General features: G+C 36.8%; 1 protein-coding gene across 1 annotated transcript in view; it reads left to right on the top strand.

The window, feature by feature from the left end:
• MTMR1 (myotubularin related protein 1) overlaps positions 1-20,022 on the top strand; it is a gene marked incomplete at its 3' end in the record, with an annotated part of 29,641 nt that overhangs the window by 8,550 nt on the left and 1,069 nt on the right. The window contains exons 9-12 of the mRNA XM_082004313.1: positions 776-982; positions 1,793-1,885; positions 6,860-6,973; positions 8,332-8,508. Coding sequence (XP_081860439.1) covers positions 776-982; positions 1,793-1,885; positions 6,860-6,973; positions 8,332-8,508 — 591 coding nt within the window. The remainder of the gene's footprint in view (positions 1-775; positions 983-1,792; positions 1,886-6,859; positions 6,974-8,331; positions 8,509-20,022) is intronic.

The following is a 20,022-nucleotide window of genomic DNA, read 5'->3' as shown; positions in this document are numbered from 1 at the left end:
GGTCCTATTCTAGTGGCTGTGTTTTTTCACATATTTTTCAGTGCCATGATAGGTCATGTTACAGAGACAAATCTTCACAGGAGATAGATTATTTAAGTTTTTAAAAACTACAGAGCAGCATAAAAGAACAAGAGAGGGTTTTTTGTGGGGGAGAAGAATTACAAGTTCACACAGGTGATCTCAGTCCTGTGCCATCTCCACCCTTTGCTTTCCAGCATGCTTCTGAATCCACACTATCAATGGTCTGCTCATGGGTTGAATACAGTGTGTACTTCGTGCACGCACAAATCAGCACAGGCTCCCAGCCAGGGGTTTCTGCATTTGTTTGGGTTGTGTTTTGATTTAGATTAGCTGGATAGTTTGTCCCTTTCTCTAAAGCTAGTAGTTGAGAACTGAAAGCTGAGGAAGAAAGAGTGACCGATTACTGTGAAAATGCACTTTGAAAACATTGAGCCTTCAGCCTTTTGAATAGGTTGCAGTATTTGTGCATTTTCATCATGATACAGAATTTCAGATTTAATTTAGAGAAGGGAATCCCAGGTTCTTTAGCTGGTAAGAACTCTCTCCTGGACAACAGAGTGCATAGTTTTTGTACCTCTAAGAGTATGCATGCCACCATTTGAAAGTCTCTAATTTAAAGCAATGTCATCCAGATGATTATGTAATTAATCTGAAATTGTAAAATATATTAACCATAAGAGTATAAAATTATAACTTTTTTTTAATAGAGTTTTGTTTAGTATTTAATATCCTTGTTTATTTTTGTTTATCTAAGATGCTTCTTGCCGGAGCAGTAAGAATTGCGGATAAAATTGAATCTGGTAAAACATCTGTAGTGGTACATTGCAGTGATGGTTGGGATCGAACTGCACAGCTTACTGCGCTAGCTATGCTTATGCTGGACAGCTATTACAGAACTATCAAGGGATTTGAAGTTCTCATAGAGAAAGAATGGATAAGTTTTGGACACCGATTTGCAATGGTAAGCTGAAAGAATTAGTGTGCAGTTTGTCACCTTTTATTTTGAATAGTGTGTTTTCCCACAGTAATTTGCTGCATTTTAGTTATTATCTTTGGTGTCCTTTTAATGGTGTGAGTGTGTCAGAGAATTGTGACCTGTTCATTTTTAACAGGAAATGTGTGTGTGAGGTATAATGTAAAGTAAATAAGAATTAAGTGGCTTGAACATAATGGTTAAAAAAGAAATTGCATGGCTTTTTTGTGCAGAAGAGGGATTGTAATACATTGCTTCATCTTTAACAGTCTTATGAATGGAGAAACAAGGAAAACAATTAAGGTGTCTAGAAGGTAAAATTGCTGGAACCATTACTCTGATTTAAGGTTGAAGTGTTTATTTAACACATGGGCTAGTGGAGAATTACAGCATAAATTATTATGACATTTTGTGAGCTCTGACTCTAAGATGCTTTAGGAGAAATGACATGTACTTATGGCAGGTGGATATGGAATAATCATTTCAGTACAGTCTTAGTAAATACCTACCAGTTTGATCCACTGGTAGAAATTAATGGCTGTGCAGTGAAAGATGGGGAGACAACTGGCACAGCTTTGTTGACCAAGTGTCTTTCCAGCTCTGCTCAACAGCAAGGACATGTCCGTAAGTCAATATTGGGATGCATTTTTAGTAGTTGAAAACTGCAGGTTAGCGTTATGGAAGATTTACTTGTCTTATTCACCACTGGAACGTATTTAAGAGTTACTTGGCTTTAAAGTGTTGGGGTGGTACTGTAAATACACCAGACTGAAATGAAAAGCTTGGTTTGACTTTCAGCGAGTAGGACATGGAGATGATGATCATGCCGATGCAGACAGATCTCCCATTTTCCTTCAGTTCATTGACTGTGTTTGGCAAATGACAAAGCAGGTAAGATGCTTAAGAGTATATTTCTATGAGGTCTCAATCTTTATCTTGGAAACATAATTTATGTAGGAGAGCACATTTCTTTGCAGAGCAGTAGCGTGTTTTCCTGAAGTTGGTCGCACTATGGCTGCACCATGCACATGTAAGTGTGTACATTTTTGCTCAAAGTGAGGTACAAGGAGCTAGAGCAGAAGTATTGACTTGAAACCAAAATACCAAAAAACCAAAAAGAATCCTTTTTGTTTAAAATAGGCTTTCAGAGGATTCTCTGATTACATAAGTGAGGGTTATCGATGAGATAAATGCATATAAATAAATGCATTGCATATTCACTGGTGGGGTAAATGTTCGTATGGATTTATATTGTCCTTAAGAAACAGTAAAAATCCAGGCTGATTGTGAACTGAGGGGAGGACAGGGTTCTTCATGTATGTCTCATGTGAAATGTAAGTTAATGTTGGTATCATTATGCATACAAGACAGCATTTCTGACATACAAGCTTCGGGTGAATTTTCTTGCTTCCAACACTGTTTTTACCTCGGGATCAGGGGATATCTTTGAAATTAGTGATATTTAAGATAACAAAATATTAAAATTCTCAATTTTTTTTTCTGAATATGTTAAGTTATAGAATGGCTGTAGCCTTCATTTTCCTTATTTGTAACTCCCTGAGCATAAAATGAAGATTTCTATGAGTTTTTATATTGCTATTCTTCAACAGCATTGCTGAAATAGGTTGTCCACGTGAAGACTTTATTTCCAAGTAAATCAGAAGTGCTTGACTCCGTTTTTTCTTCTCTCTTTTTTTTTTTTTTTTTTTTTTTTGTTTCTTCTCCTTGAAGTCTAACATAGATCTGCGCTTTTATGGTAAAAGCTATTATACTGAAGTCTGTATAGTATGTGATTTTTTTGAAGAGAGGAGGGTAATGGCTCCATATGATGCTACTCCCAGCTCTCTTACCTTAGTCTTCTTGTTCTGAACATGGTTCTTAAAAAACTTACATCATAGTTTCCAAAGCTTGTATTCAAAACAGTCGTCTTCAGTGCTTTATGAAAGTTCCCTGCTGGGCCCTTGTCCAGAGTCCCTTGAAGACTTTCTCTTTCTGTGTATCTATATTAATGTGCTGTTTAGTGTGGCTGGAGAAAATAAATGAAAAATTGTGCCTCTCCTCAGAGGGAAGCTAATAACAATAGCAAAGAGAAGCAATTCTAAACACCTGGTAGGAACAAAAGTCCTCTGGGGAGATCCTTAATTGAGAGCAGCCTCTTCTATTTTTGTGATCTCCCTTGCTGCCTCCTATTTCTTGCTATAAACAGTTGACTTCCCTCTAGTTAAAAAAAAAAAAAAGTATGGGGGCGTGGGGGAATCTGTGAAACATTTTGCCAATATCACATCTGTTCAAAACCTGGATCCAGAAACTGTTCTGAAATTCATGAACAGCGGTGGCATTGAAAAATCATTAATGTTACAGCAGGAAAAAAATGGAAAATGTCATTTTTGGAGAGCTTTTGCCTACTTATTTTTATTTTTCATTTGAAGATTATGATTATCTTGACATGGACCTGTGAAAACAAGGATTCTGTTTTATCCCTGTGTAGATCACTTACTTGTAAAACACTGCTAGTTTCATGCTTTAGAATCCATGGTAAACGTATGTGAAATGTTCCAAAGCTCAAATACATGTCAATGACTACGGGAGGGTGTAAGGGCTTGGGCTTGGGCATGGGCTCAAAGGAAGCAAATTTTCTCTTTGGGATTCTAAGAATTACATTCTTAAAACAGTTGACTTAATACAGTGAGAAAATCTCTTAACTTCCCACTAAGATACAAATTTCCGGATAGTTTCAGACAGACAATGAAACTTAATCCTTCACAGCCTTATATTTTCCCTTGTTTTCCATGGTTTTCATGACACACAAATACAGTAATAGGGAACATGAAAGCAGTACATTGGTACCAGATTTTAATAAAAAACATAGGGTAAAGTGATTTCCTTACTCTCTTAGTAAATTCTGGTGATTTTGAATAGCAGATGTCAAATTGGAAAGGCCACATGTGATCTGATGAAATACTGATGGCCTGTTAAAAATGAAATAAAACTGTAAAATTTGTATGTAGCATTGCAGCTCAAGTAGTGGCTTTCTACCTTTCATGCATAGTACCCACATAGGAGAAAGGTTTGTTTAAAGTTGATAAAGTTGCATCCTGTTTGTTAGCGGCTGTCATCTGTTGCCAGAGATGCGTTTTTCACTAGTTTCAGTAGTGTACTCTGTTATGATATCAAGTGTGCAGTTAACCTGATTCAGTCCAATTCTACAATCATAAGAACTATTCAGCAAAATGTTTCAACTTTAAATGCTACTGTAGTACCGAAGGAGTACATGGATTAAAAAGCAAGTTTATTTTGCATGTCTCTGAATCAGATGCCACTTGGCATCATCAGACTTTTAAACAAGAGAATTCTTCTTTCAAATACCTCCTTTACAAAAACCCCCAACAACTCCAGCAGCATCAAGTGGGAGATTTTAATGACCCATGTGTTCTCTCACAATTAGTGGATTTGACAAGAAGTAAATTTTCATTTGGGGAATTTTTCCACCTGAATCTTCAAACAGACGCTAATGGGCTTGGAACTACAGAGGAAAGCATTTTTAGGTCAGTGATTTTTCAGCAGCAGTAATAGAAGCTTTACAGTCTTGATACATCAGCTCCAACAGTACAACTCTTGTATCCAAAGACAGGATTTCAATAAAGTGCTATCACTTATTAATAAATTAGTTGGAGTGCAACCACTGTTGTATGGAATTTTGAATATGCTTCACTGGATTGGAATAGCGGTCGTGTCTGCATCCATCTGATTAGTATGGACCCGTCACAACACAGAACCCTAATGTGACAAGGCTCATTAAGTGCTTTCAGTTAAAGAGAGTCCCTTCAGGAGAGGCTTTGTCTTCAAAGTTGTTTCCAAATATCATTTTGTCCTTTGCAAATTATTTTTGCTCTCTGTATCTGATTGCTGCTTGGGGCTGGATGCAGGAGACTGAGGTCTGAGACCCACTGAACTTTCTCCTGACTTGATTTGGCACACCTGCTTACCAAGTTCTGTTCATACTTTTTTAAAATCATAGCTGTGTTGTTAACATCACTGTGTTGTAATTGAGTTTTGGCATGATTTCCTAGAGAGAAGGAAGTGCTCTAAGTGATAACTTTTGAACATGACTGAAGAAGAGAATTTGAAAATCTTAAGTTCCTATATGTTTTATGAAAACAAATGGTTAGGTGATTGAAAACAAAGAAGTTATTTGAGAGAGAAGCCCCAGTGTGAGCATGCCGTGCTGATGAACAGTGTGTAGTCCATAGCGGAGTCAGAAAAAGGAAGGCTCACATTCATTTTGTGAACCCTGATAATTTCCTTACTTAAAGTTTTCAGTTGAAAGTTGGTATGTCTTAGCTTGAGAAGTCTTGGAAAGAGAATGTTTTTGCAATGTTTGACTTAAATCGATCTTCCTTTAAAAGAACATTGCTTAAAACTTGCATCTTACTGGGTTTAATACAAGCACACCCATTGTGTGCGTTCAACATGAATAAATGTTCGCCCTTCATAAATCACAGATGACACTGAAGAGGAATTTCTGGATCAGCTAGTTCAGCTGCAGTCCCAATCGCTGCGTTATTCCTCCTAGCTATACTTGTCATCTTTTTTTTAAATTTTTTTTTTATTTAAAGTAGATCCTGAGTCACTCATGCCAAGGTGTTCAGAATTCTTCAGTGGCACATAACAGAAACCAGTCCACTGCTTTCTTCAGATCTGAAATACTGACTTGAGATTTTACCGTACAGCAGGAAATTCTTCCTTATGAATCTGTAACTTTGCATTTTAGAATTCTGTAAGGAATTTAGTGGGAATGAACAAAATTTGTTTCTTTTGTCCTGAAAATTAGTCTCGTATAACATTATCTTTCATGATAATGAAGGAAATGCTACTTCTTAAATCTTCCTTTAGTCTTCTAAATTTTTTTTCCTCCTAAATGTTTATCATTCCGTATCTGTGTTTGAGACCTGTCATACTGAATGCAAAGTTATTTTGACACATCAAGCAGTTGCCATATGTAGTCCTATCATAAAATTTGATTGGAGAAGGACCTTTTCCATCTGAATAGGTAGCAGCCCATGTGGTTTGCATTAATTTCTTCCTTTATGAGTTTTAGAGCACTACAGATTAAGATATATATTAAACATTTTGAGTGTTCTCAAATTTCTAACTCTTTTTCCTAGAATGTATTAGGTAACCTGTGCTTGTGAATAAAATACCTAGTGGTGCTCAGTGGAATAACAGTTCTTTCATTTCAGATGTACAGGATTTACTTTCCAACATAAAAGAAGAGGGATTAAAGGCTTATTGTACATAGCTGATGGTAAACTCAAGGGGTGAAATGGAGAAAAGTAACTTACTTGGGTAGAAAGTGAAAGAAACATTTTAAATATACGTTAAGCACATTGTACGTGCAGTAGTCTTTGTTATCCAATTCATTGCATGTTAAAATAGGAAATAAAACTCTTAAATGATATCATCGTCTTCCCCCCCCAATGATTTATTGTCCTATAACAAGAAAATAAAGCATATGTTGAAGACAATTTGGGGTGGGTTAGAATGGAATACTGTTCGAGCTCCTGAAAATGGATTGCTTTGTGTCACCAGTTTCACATTAGCTAATGTTTCTATGTTTGATTTCTAGTATACTTGCACAATGAATGTTAGGTTTGTCTCCAAAGAGTATTTATAAAGCAGTACATAGGTGAAATGAATTATTGCAATGAGAGTTACTGAAATCACAGAGTTTTCCTGAAAAGAATCACTAAATAAGAAAAAAAAAATCTTACCTGAATCTTTTGGTTATTACTTATGTCTGAATTTCTTCCTTTCTACACTGCTTAAAATAAAGTTTAAAGTAATTTTACCAATTTTTTATTACAGTTTCCTGCAGCCTTTGAATTCAATGAGTTATTTTTGATCACCATTCTGGACCACCTTTACAGTTGTCTCTTTGGGACTTTCTTATGCAACTGTGAAAAAGAGAGAGTAAAAGAGGTAAATAAATAGTGTTAATACACATTCTTAATTTGTTGAATTTATATGAAATGCTTAGAATACAAGACCTAAGAACATCTGAGATGTAGTTTTGGATACATTTGTCACATAGTCTTAAAAGACAAAGCGGACATGAAATTTCACGGTATGAGAAATATATACTGAATGCCCTGCTATTAAATGAGGTGGCACTTATTTTTCTTTAGTTACTATCTGTTCAGGGGGTTAAGGGTTTTAGAAAGTCCTCTTTCAGATATTTCTAGACAACATACACAATTTTAAATAATCATTATCAAATTTTCTTTGCATTTCTTTTGCTATTTCCAAAGGAACTCTTATGGCTGACTTTGCAGGTCACTTTAGGATATAATTAAATGGAACTTATGGTTGAAGACTATGGAAATTTGAAATATCTAAATGAACGAAGCTAGGACTCGATGAAGTACTTTGAGTTTGGAAAAAAATTTTAAAAGTTTGTTAATATTCCAAGTACACTTTTGCTTACTTTTGGCTTTGTTGTTTCTAATACTTAATATTTTTTTAAAGCAAGTATTTAGCTTTGCTGTTTTTTTGGTTTGTCTCTACTGCTTCTGTAGGGAGAAAGTTGCATGTAAATGCCACAAGATGGAGCTGAATAACATATTCTCAGCAAATGCAGGGTTTCCAGGCAACTTTCTTTCATAAATGAATAGTCAGATGCAATTCGCAGTAAAGAAATGCAATTTAAGACACAGCAGTAGTAGAAACACATGCTTTACAACACTGAAGGAGTGTAAAATTGCAAGATGAATCTGCTGTAAGTTCAGATTTCCAATCTTTAATCTAATCATGATTATGCTGATTACATTTAGAATAATATGACTTTCAGAAGTGCAAATAAAAATAAAATAGGCATTTTAAAGCATAATAACAATTGATATCAGCACATAGTGTGAGTGGGAGGATTGAATAATTATTTTTCACAGATGGTGTTTGGGATCTTCCAAACTACGTACCTCTTCACTGATTTTCTTGTCAAAGCTAATTTAATTTTTGTTTTTAGTTGCTCAGTGTGTAAGCATATATTGCTGTAAATTATGAGCAGTACAGGTTTCTTTTGCTCAACTAGACCTTAGTGTCTCTGAAAAGAATATGCCTGAATCTCCTTTCTCAGTCAGCCTTGGACCAGAGTAAGCGTTCAAATATTTTGCTTAAGTTTTAAGGCTGTTTAATGATCAGCTACTGGAAGTGTTCTCAGAGTGGTTGCAATTTTCTAGTAGATCAGGTAAATTTCACAGACAAAATTACTGATATGTAGATATTAACCTCATATTTTAAGGTTTTGCAATCCATAGAATTAATATTTTTTTTTCAATCAGGAGGTAAACACAAAGACTACATCGCTGTGGTCCTATATAAACAGCCAGTTAGATGAGTTTACAAATCCTTTCTACGTAAACTATGAAAACCATGTCCTGTATCCTGTTGCCAGTCTGAACCATTTGGAACTATGGGTGAATTACTACGTCAGATGGAATCCAAGGATGAGGCCTCAGGTATGAGCTTTCACATGACTTTTATGTTTCAGTGAAGAGCACAGAAACGAAAAAAGTTACTGTTTTTCATAGTGTCAAATGCAGCATTTAGTTTCAAAAGGGCTCATCTGTTGCACGTATTTCAGCTGGTAGGGAGAAAGGTGATTTTCTTGAAGAAGATGCAGGATGTGTTCAAACTTGGTAGAATGATGTTTTCGTTAAAGTCACCAGTAGAATAGGGAGTTACAGTATCACTTCATGGGCTTGTGACAGGTAACAGATTAACAGTCTTTGTTGTCAGAAGATTACTTTTACAATACTTCTATGATACTTTGTAACACTTTTAATACTTTTATAGCCTTAACCTTCTTGTAGAGTTTAGTGTACCTCTGTTTTTAACCGTGTTTTGCCCTTTACCAACAATTATATCAAATATAGCAGTAGTTTCTGAAAGAATTGGACTACGTACCAACTCATTTTGGAGGCTTTCTGAACTTAGTATCACATAGATGCTTGCTTTCAAGTTTAAACACTCCCTATACATGCTTCTTGATTCATCCAGTGTTTATTCTTATATGTAATGTCTGCTATTCAGATAGATCTCTAAAACTTGTTAGACAAATACTCCATATGCTCTCATGCTTAGAAGTCTGAAGAAAGAACATTCAGTTTGTGTCACAGCTGTAATATATCTGAGGGTGATACACCATCTCTTTATTAAGGTAACATTCCAAGGTACCCCCAAGCATATTATGAAAAATTACCTCTATTAAGCGACTGCTCGAAAGCTGCTTTCATCTTCTAGCAGTTAGAATGAGACAGGAGTTTCAAATTTATTAGACATCCACAAGTCAGAGGCTGTTGTAAAAGATGGTGTTCCAAGGTAAGTTTCAAGGACAGTACACTGGTACAAGTCCAGGCATCTGAGAAATACCTTTTAAGGTCCTGGAAAAGTCTGGTTTGCTTGCTTTCTCACCGAGATGTTTCGTCTGAGCTGCTTTGTTTCCCTTACTTGTTCTATTTTGGTTGATGTAGTCTTGTGACTCTTAGGGACCTGTTAGGTGTTAGCATGGGTTAGAACTTGAAAGATGGTGTATTTTAATCTTTACGGTTTTAAAGTAAAATTGCCAACTGCTTTTTAGCAAAATGTCATCTTTCCCTTAGCCCATTTGCTGAAAAACATTTGTGTGGTTTATGCACGTTTTAGTATAACCAACATGCAGCAGTGTCAGTTTATTACTTGTATTTAATGGAGATCTATAGGCCCTGAAAGCGAGCAGGCTTTGTAAACACCCATGAAAGCTAGACCCTGGAGATAAGGGTGAGGAAGAGATGACATAATGAGAAAGTATCAGAACTGTCATATACTTAGAGGCAAGCTCTGCTCACTGCCTCTCTGTTGAAGAGTACTCTGCCCACTTCTGTTGGAGAGCACTCAGGCACTCTAACACATGTGAATCATTGATATTCATTGGTCTTTGAGAACAGGTCCCTCAAATCAGCAGGCTGAAGGTAATAAAATTTGATGATCCTGGCAACTGCCTAAACTTTACTACCACCTTCTATTTTGACTTTTTATATCTATCACATTAGCTTTGTCTTGTGAAGATACGTCATGCCTTTCCTCTTGTCTTTGGCTTGAATTTATGTGATTTGTGACAAATCTTTGGATGTGTTTCACATCTACTTGGATAAATTTGCTGCAGAAATTGCAGGTTTTTGTTGCAGAATTGTGTTCTCCAATCTAATTATGAAAGCACAAACTCATGCAAACAAGTAAATAACAGTCTTTGTAATCACAGTATACAGAGTTTGCTTTCTTCTGTGTTTGCATTGCCTAGTTCCATACCGTTAGCAGATTCAGTAACATTCAGACCCATTCAGTAACAGCAAAAAGATAATCATTATTGTGACGCCCAGCAGGTCTTCACTTATCTTCGGTGAAAAGATTTCTTAAACAATCAGTGGATTTATAAAAAGAATGGGCATGTCTGCCTAGTGAGAAGAGGTGTTTTTTGTTGAATAACTTTTAATGTGGTTCTTTTGTTTTTCAACTGGAATAAGAGAAGTTAAATATTTAATATTAATGAAGACTCTCTGATGAATAGCAACTCAAGGCAACCTCACATATTTTTTTATCAGCTGCAAAAGCTTCTTGAGGAAACTAGAAAATGTTTATTGTTTTTTAGGAGCTCACCAAAAAGGAGAAATGCCTAATTACATGAGTTTAAGGGAAGATGAGGAATAGTCCTTTAACATGATCAGAACGGAAATTTGATACACATTATCAGCCATCTTTATATTATGGGAGAGGAAACTCGCAAGAGCAAAAGGGCAATTTTTAGTCTGAGGCAATATTTTAGGTTTTCTAATTTCAGCTGTATTAGTGAGTGAGGCTTGAATTTTTGAATGGACTGAGAAGTTAATCATTGCACTTCATTGACTTTTCTATTGGAAATGAGCATATATCACCTTTAATTTTTTTAATTTGAAAATTACTGAATGCTAACTAGATATAAGTGTTGTACTCCATCTTCAAATATCTGTTTCTCATCAGACCTCATCAGTACAGTAAGGTCTGATGATATTCGTCATTGCACTAGGATATACAGAGTTATATGTTCTGTATGTTCTGTAAAGAAAAGATTGCTTATAATGATATATCTTCAGTTCTAGCTTAGTTTTGTGGAAGGCTGAATTGGTGGTTTTGATGGTGTTTATTTGCATCGAGAACCTCCTTTTAGGATTACAGCTGTATTGCAACAGATGCTCTGCAGTTAGGTGACACACAGTCTCCTTCCATAGGGTTCAAAGCTGCAGTGTCTTGAGAAGTGAACAACATGGAAAATTCTAGGTTAAATGTGGACATCTCTTGTAGATTCACGTTTTGCTAAACTGTGCTTCAACAAGGTCATTCTAACTCTTATGTGAAATAAAATGTTCCTCGGTTTCAGTTTGGAGGTGTTAAATAGTTATTGATGTCTTGTCCCAAGAAAGTTAGATAGATTTTAGTCCTATCTTATTTGAGTTCATTGACTGAGAAGAGGGTTTTCTAAGATCTGCCCTTTCCTTGGGTTGGAGAAATGTGTATTTGTATGTGACGTGGAAGATGAGCTCTTCCATTCTCTCTTACAGAGGTGTATGCTCTGTGGGTACCTGCTACTGGACTTACAGATGACCCTACTAGTCTGGAATAGATAAGATTGTATGATGGTTTTGAATGTTTCCGGTTGGTATCTTGTATTTCTCTTTCCTTGCCTAGGTAGTCATTCAGACCTCTTCTTTACACTGGTTTGAGGCGTTCTGACTGCCACATGTCAGTTAGTTATCTGCTTGGGCAACTCTGGAAGGTGGAGAGAACAGATTATTTTCCTGGATATGTCTTCTGTAGGGGGAGTATTTTTGAACTAATACACTCTTATTATTCATATATGTAGAGCATGGGTCCTTTCAATTCAAGCTGTGCTTTCCTATGAGAGGCAATGAAAAGAATGTATTTTAGTCACAAAATGTACATAGTCAGTTAGGATATGTTTAGTTGTTTTTATGCCTTCTGGGAAAAGACATTCTAACCCTTGGAGTACAGGGCTTAAACTTGTTTTGTTTTAATTGCTTTTTAAAAATTTTTTCTATGCCTGCTAATTTTTCTTCAAGTTCTGTTCTGGAAATTTGGCCATTGTACTAGAGATAATGTCACAGGAATCCCTGTAAGCTTTTCAAATTCATTCTTTTCTTTGTGTGTATGGACTTTCATCCAGAATATAAGGCTAGCACCATCTATACTCTAGAAAGTCAATTCAGCTGCTGGAATGGGATCATCTGCTAAAGGCAGCCTTAGGACCTTCCTTTTCATGGGTTAACAGCTGGCTTAAAAGAAAGAAAGGAAAAGGTAGGAATAAATAACTGTTCAGTATATACAGAAATGATCTGGAAAGCATATAAATAGGTTACAATCATTGCTGCTTTTTTTTTTTATGCTCTGTATAGAATTGTAGAAGGATTTGATGTGTTGAACAGTTGAGTGATTAGATGACAGCTGAACTTCAGTGTCAATAAACACAAAATACTGCATATTTAAAAGAACAAATAAGATGCTAAGTGTCAGTGCAAAAATTGTTGAGAAGAAACTGGAAAACATAATTGCTGAGATGCTTTATCCTGCACATAACTGTCTAGCACATGGGATGTTCATATTATTTATACCTGCCTTCAGTCAAGTTGCCTGGTATTTTCCTCTCTGAGCATGTTGACGTTGGTTGTAATATTTTAAAACTTCATACATATGATTTAACGCCATTTTGTAGGCAGTACAAAGCCATCATATGGCTCTGGGAATGCTTAGCATTGCTGGTCCGCGATCCATGGTCTTGAGTCCATCTTCTTGCATGAAAGAATGAGGCAGGAGATGTCAGGAGAAGGAATCACCGTGTGGGTTAGGTAGCTGAGTGTTGCCCTAGTTAAAGAGATTTCATCCTTGCATTTACTGCAGAGTTTCTTGTGAGACAAGGCAAGTTTCTTACACTATCTGATAGTTTCTCTCTATCTAGGTGTCTAAGTCAAGATTTCCACAGTCTAATTTACTGCAGGTAACTTTAGATTTGCAGGCAACACTCCTAGCACTCAATTGATATGGAATAAAATAAAGTCTAACTGCTTATCCTGTGTGCTGAAAGAATCTGTAGTTATTTAAGAAAAAAAAAATTGGTATCCTGTAATGAGCACGGCATCAGAACATGCACAGAAAGGAAGAAACTAGTACTGTACAAATAATCTTAATTTTGGGGAGTTTCTAATGTACTTTGAAGAGCAAGCAGTGAGAGCATTGCTCTAATCTATCAGACGTCTAAATCTAAAGGGGCTGTAGGTTTTAACAAGCAATGGCATCAGCTTGTAGCATGTAGAGTTTCCTGAGTGTGGAAATCTGTGCAGTTGTTTGCAAAAATCTCTTTTCTATCCCACATGGTAGGATTAATAATTTCTGTTTGCTAGTCATTGCTTTTCCAAAAGACCCAGGGGGTTTTGCTTGGTTTCCCAAGAGCATACCTCTACAATAAGTGTGGAAGTATTGATTATAATTGAAAACTGCTGTTTTCATCATTTGAGATTGCCTTTTTCTATGAGTATACTGTTAACTAGGTTTTAAAAGCACGCCTGTCAGAGTTCCAGCTCTTCATGAAGAGGAACAAAAAGCTCAAGTGAAAGATATTGCTGTCTTTCCAATGCACAGAGTAGGTTTTTGAAAAATTGACAGCCTTAAGTCAAGCAATGAATTTAAAATAACCATTTTCCTCTGCAGTCTTTCTTCCCTGTTGCTAAAATAGATAAAGTATACTTGCTGAACAAGACAAAAAACATTCACTGTTGAACAATTTTCATGTGAATGACTGTCCTTGAGCTAGTACAGTAATACACAGTAGATATCTATCCAATTAAGACTTGGCGGTGCTCTAAGTGAGTAGCTATTGTAATTTCTTTTATACCTATCCTTGTGTTGACAAATTTTGCTATCCAAAAGCACTCCAGAATCCTGAAGGATTACTTGGGAATGAAAACCTGAAAATCAATACTGAAAGTGAACTGTAGTAATTCTGTGCAGAGGAAAGTTGTTGGGTTTTTTTGTTTGGGGTTTTTGGGGGGGGGGGGAATGAAGCTGTATTATGTCTAGATTTTTTTGTGTGTTGTATATTGTATAGCATAATTGTAGTTTCTGTGTGGGTATAATTAAAAAACCCAAAACTTGATCTTTCTTCAAGTCCTCATCCAGCAGGAATAATTTATTATAACTGTGAAGTGGTGTTTTCCGAGAGTTATAGTACACTAGGTTCTGCTTTCGATGTCCATGAGGATAAATCAGTTTAAAAAATTGTTTCATATCAATGGTATTTTAAGCAATAAAGAATGTTTCTTTAGCAGTGTTCTAAGTATTTTTCAGCTCATTATAGGCAGTAGGTACCTTAAAGTGTAGGAAAAGTATCTGCTTTTGAATGAAATAGGCAGCAAAGCTAGCTAATCAGGAAAATAAAACCCTACCCATTTTAACTGGTTAATTTGCAGGAACCTACAATCGCTTGTTTCTGAGTGAATGTTACTTGGCTCACTTAATTTTGCAGCATTTTGCTGTTTTTTACTGATTGGATGGGGGTTTCAAATATTGCAAGCATCACTAGCAGCGGGAGAATTACATCAAGCCTTGCAGGGGAAGGAGGCTGCTCATATCAGAGAAGAAAGTCTGGAGAGACAGGACAACTGGCAATATCGTAGATAAGGAAGGGAAGGGAGAAGAAGCAAGTAGCAGGGAAGTAGTGCAAGAGTGGAAGGTAGATATAGGTGAATAGATTGTATAACGAGGGAGATCAGGTCCTAAGTTTAATCATGGCTTGATGCAGAAAAGTTGGACTGGAAACTTAAAAGAATGTTGAAATGGGCAAAAATGTGAATTGTTGAAAGGCTAAAGAAACCAAAGAACTCCGCTAAATAAAATCTTCCTGATGAGATGATTTTTTAAAAAAAAAATTTACAAAAAATCAGTTCCTTAAGACAACTCAGTGAGAGAGGGGTAATGGAATAAAAATAGGGATTTGAATGGGAAAGGACTACAAAACTTGGTGAGAGCTTAAAACCAAACAGAAAGATGCTAGAATCATGGACAACTGGGATAAGTCTTTAAAGCTTAAATTTAGTGCTAAGGATGTTGCTCAGGATGGGTAAAAGGATTAGGGACACAGAGTTTGGGTAAGGGGCTGGAAGAAGTTGATTATGAGTTAGGGAGGGAAACAACATGCAGTCTCAGACATATTCTTCTTAGTTTCTGAGTCAATATTATAGTAGCAATTAAAAGGAAAAAAAAAAAACCCACCCTGAAAAATCTTCTTGAGGTTTTGCAGGTAAATTCTCCAGCTTTTACAGGACCAGCTTTTTGGTTAATGCCTGAAGCAAGGTCAGACTTCCCAAGGGTCCAGGCCCTTATCCCCACTACTTAGTGGTGCTGGCAGACTCCTTACTCCTGTCCCTGCTTGGATTGTGTTGCTAGCTATATTAGATGTAAATGCCAGTTTTCTTTCAGATTGATCAACTTCTAATCACTTTTTAGCAAATTTTATGTAATTAGAGAAATCTAATTTTCTTTCTTGTAAATAGTCAAATGACAGGATTTTTTGATGAGGTTAACCCACCAAAATCTGTTAAAATGTTTTACATTCACCTTCATGTTTCTACTTTATTTTTTACTGGAATATTTTGTTAAATAACAGAAATGAAATTTATTGGTTTTCAGCACATTGAGGTAATTGTTTAAATAACATGTGAAAAACACCCTGAAGACCTAATGAGCAATGGCCCAGCCAATTTTCCAGCCCAACAAAACCGCAGATGCTCTGCCAGGTTAGGTTTCATCTGCGTAGGCTCCTCTTGTGCACCTCTTTGCTTTCCCCTGGAGTATGGACAGAAATGATGGGGACCTGGCTGCAGTGGCTGGGTGTTGCCTAGCAGCATTACTGCGGCAGCGTGCTGGGAAGCTGGTGTGACGAAGGAAAGGATGCACACTCTTCTGAAAATCTGGTATCAATACAGCGGAGTAGAGCAGCAAAGAATAACTTGAATGCAACTGGGTGGTGGGTCCAGAGTCATCTTTGAGCTTCCACTCCTAGTTTGAGAGGGGGGATGAGAGAGTAGAAAACAGTACATCTGCTGTCACACTCCCAACAAACTCATCTCAATCAAATCAATTATCTGATTTCTTAACAAGACTGTAATAACAGCTTGCCATGGAGACACTACTTGTGCTGTGCAAGTATACACTGCTAGGGTTAAGGTGGTAACGAGATCCTTTAAATAAAGGATCTTCTCCAAACTTCTTGTTCCTTACAGAATCAGTCACTTTTCCACTTCCTTTTATTCTAAACAGTGGCAAAGTGAAGGAGAACCTTGTTCACAGCAAGCCATTACAGGTGTTATTGTGAAGGTTGTTGAACCCATTCCTTTTTGAAGAAGGCTTTATTTGAGAGAGGAATCACACACTGAAATATAACGGCATGAAGCAACAAAACTGGAGATAGTTATCTGTAAGAATTTGCACAGGAATGTATGAGGTAACACTGGCAGCAACAGGTCTTTAGGAAATGTGGAAATGAAATAAACTTCTTTTTCTTTCATTGTTTTCATGGTTTTTTGTGGCAGGATTCACTTGAAGATACTTCATCCTCTTACTCCTTCTTCTACTTGCAAGATAGTAGGAAGTTGTGTAATTCCAGTTCTATTTGGTTCTCTTAATGGTTTCATTAAAAAAAAGTACATGTGACTTGAGGTTGAGGCTTTGTTTGGGGTATTTTCCCCTTTTTTCCCTCTAACACCATTTTCTATCTTTTCATGTTTTCACATTTAAATTTGTTGCTTTTCCTAAAAAAGGGAAGTTACAGTAGAAGAATCTAAGACATCTGGGAAAATGTAGCTCCTCATGCCATGCTGCTTTTCAGGTCTTTCTATAAGAACTTCTATAATATTTTTTATATCTCTCAGCTGCCTATACCACCCTTTTCTTACCCCATGAGTATCTAATTCTAACATGGACCCTTATCATTAATAAATCAGTTATTATCAGCTGCTTGAAAATACTCTGCAAGTGCTAAAGATTTCTCTAGACTGAATTTGACATGTTAGTTCATGAAATTAAAGTATGTATTGGAAATTTAGTGTGTGAAATCTATTTTTTGGCATTTTATCATTTTACATCGATATGCATCTACACGATGCACGTGTTAAATGACAAGCAACAAGAATCTTTTCCTGGGAAAGATTTAACATTTGTGTTTGCACTACCATATGAAATGGCATAATGGTATTTATGTAGAACTGTCTTGCAGTGTTTACATCTAACATGCACTTATTAAAAGATGGCTAACATTTTAAAGGTGACCTTTTTTTTTTCTTTTTCTTTTTTTTTTAATTATAAGACCCTACTTTCCCTTACTTACAGCTTTCCCGGACTCTGATGATTTGTACTGAGTCACCAAGTATATGTGTCTGACTGAATTGTTTTGTAAAACTTCATCCAAGAAGGCTCAGTTGCTTATGAGAATGACTAAGAAAAATGTTTTCCCATATGAAAATATTGGTATTGTAGACTCCTTTTGTTGGGGCAAGGGGCTGCTTTTCTGTAAATGTTCCATCTCTAGGGCAAACGTGAGATTTTAGTAAGAGAGATTAGGTTTCAGAAATGTGCCTGCTCATATCCTGGAAGAAATTCATCCAATTTGGAGGTCTGAGGCTGGAACAACCTCAGTGAATTCTCAAGGACCAAGAATAAATGAAAGTAAAAGGACTGAGAGATGGATTTGATACAGAGTCTATGAGAGAGTTGTGACAAACAGGGAATAGGAACTAGGAGTGAATAATGCTCCAAGTGCTGGAGGTCTTTGCTTTCTGTTCAACCCATGGAACACAATCTGAGAAAGCAGACTGGAGGGGGCATGGCTGCAGACAAAGAAAAATTGTCCCATGGGTGAGGGAGCAGGATGCTGCTCTGGAGAAATAAAGTTTGTCCCTGCCTTTGCCACAAGATTCCTCTGTTGTAAGGGAGATACCTGGAGCAGAATGGTCACTATGTGTGTACCCCTTAATTACTGGGTGTCCTGCTTGATATGCACAAGGCTGAACTGCAGAATTCCTAAGTTCTCTGCTAAACCAATCTGAGATTCGAGGTATGCAAAATTAGGGTGCTGCAGAAATAAATTTGTTTTTTGACATGAGATGAAAGTACAGACAAGGAAACGTAAGCATTTTAAGTTCAGAAGAATAAATAAAGGATGGGGTCAGACACTGCAAAGAAAACTAAATATTGAAAAACTGCTCCCTAATTGAATAGCATCAAACTGTGCACTGAATACATGAGGAATACAAGGGGAAGCTACTATTTTAATGTTTATTTAACCAACTATTTTATACAGATGTACAAGAAGGCTGAATTGAGTTTGGAGAAGTAATCTTCATTCTGACACCTCCTAATTTTTTGAGGGTGTAATTTTGTAACCTTAATGTTGAAGAGTTTTTTATGTAACTGGAACATACACGGACTTTTAAAATGTCATTATTGTTATTTAGCTCATTTATTGAAAGACAGTCCTGTTCTTTGAGATGGACGCATCAGGAGAACACCACTGGGGTCAAAGTTTGAGCATGTGTCTTGTTGAATTAGGTTCTGGGGGAATGCAGAGGGACTGAGATGTGCAGCCACACTTTTCCTCCTTGAAGCACTTTACACAGCGTGCCAAGTTCTGCAGCTGCTTTTGTGTAGTGTATCCTGAAAGGATTTGTAGGGGGTTCCCCAAAAGCCAGTTGTATGGCACCGCTTTCTGTGAGGGTTTGAGCATTGTGCAGTGGAACACACCAGCTAATGCCCCTGTGAAAGGTGTCTGAGAGAAATTGGCCTGTTACGCTGAATCATGATTAGGCTGTGCAGAAATCAGGTGTACAAATCTCCTGTGACCCAGGGCTTGTGTGACTAATGATACCGATGGTAAATCACTCTGTTACAGACCTAAATGTTTCAGGAAAATGTCTTCATAAAGAAGAAATCTGCAGTGGGATTGTATGAGGAAGGCATCTTTTACTTGACGGGGAAAAAAAAAATAGAAGGGGAGTGCTAATTCCAGAAATTCTTGGTCTTCAGTGAAATTTGAATTTTCCATAGTGTGTATTACAGCATCTTTGACAAAATTCATCGCCAGGCTTAGTTTTGCCATGTTTTTAGGTGTAGACGTCTCCTGTAGACCACCTCAAAAAAATAAGATTGGCTTTCTGGAGGGTGTGCTTTGTGAAGGGTGTGATTAGTGAAGGAGGCTGTTGCCTTTAGACTTGTGGCCTCACTTGCTGAAGAGTTTGTATGGTGGATGCAAGAGAAGATTGTAAGAAGAGAAGGAATTCATTGCATAATGAAGCCAGGACTCCAGGGTCATTGGGAGCTTGGTGGTGTGCAGCGATTGTTCTGCTGAAGACTCTATAAGTTATGCTTTTAAAATTGCTGTAGATGGCATGCTGGATGAATTGATGACTCCCAGGGTACTGGGAGCAGCACTTTGTGAATACACTGAAGTTTCTGTTCATGGGCTAAGCCACAAACAAGAAAAGAAGCATATGGCCAAAAAGATGTTGACCTAAACCAGACTGTTTGATGCTATTTTATTCTTTTAAGTTAGAACTAAAGTTAGAAATGAAATGGTATTTTCCTGTTTCAGAAACATGAGTGTTAGATTTTAAAAATGTCAAAATCCAATTTTTTATGAACTTTCTTTAAAAAGCCTGAATTCACAAAAACATAAATTGTGACTGAGTTGTGTGTTGATGGCAAGAAGATAAACCCTTTCTGGGTTTTGATATCTTCTTCACATAGCATCGTGTGTGAATTTCATGCTCAGGTGTGGATCCCAGCCCTGTCATCACTTTTAAGCAATAGGAAGCAATCGTGGGTGAATGCAGTTCCCTGGAGCCTGGCATTCCAGAACCCCAGGGTATAAATTACTTAAAATGTCTAGGAATCCGTAG

The sequence above is a fragment of the Phaethon aethereus genome (genome assembly GCF_964289735.1).
Source record: "Phaethon aethereus genome assembly, chromosome: 10".
Lineage (NCBI taxonomy): Eukaryota > Metazoa > Chordata > Aves > Phaethontiformes > Phaethontidae > Phaethon > Phaethon aethereus.
The sequence above is the reverse complement of the archived record's forward strand: the minus strand, read 5'-3'. Positions and strand labels throughout refer to the sequence as shown.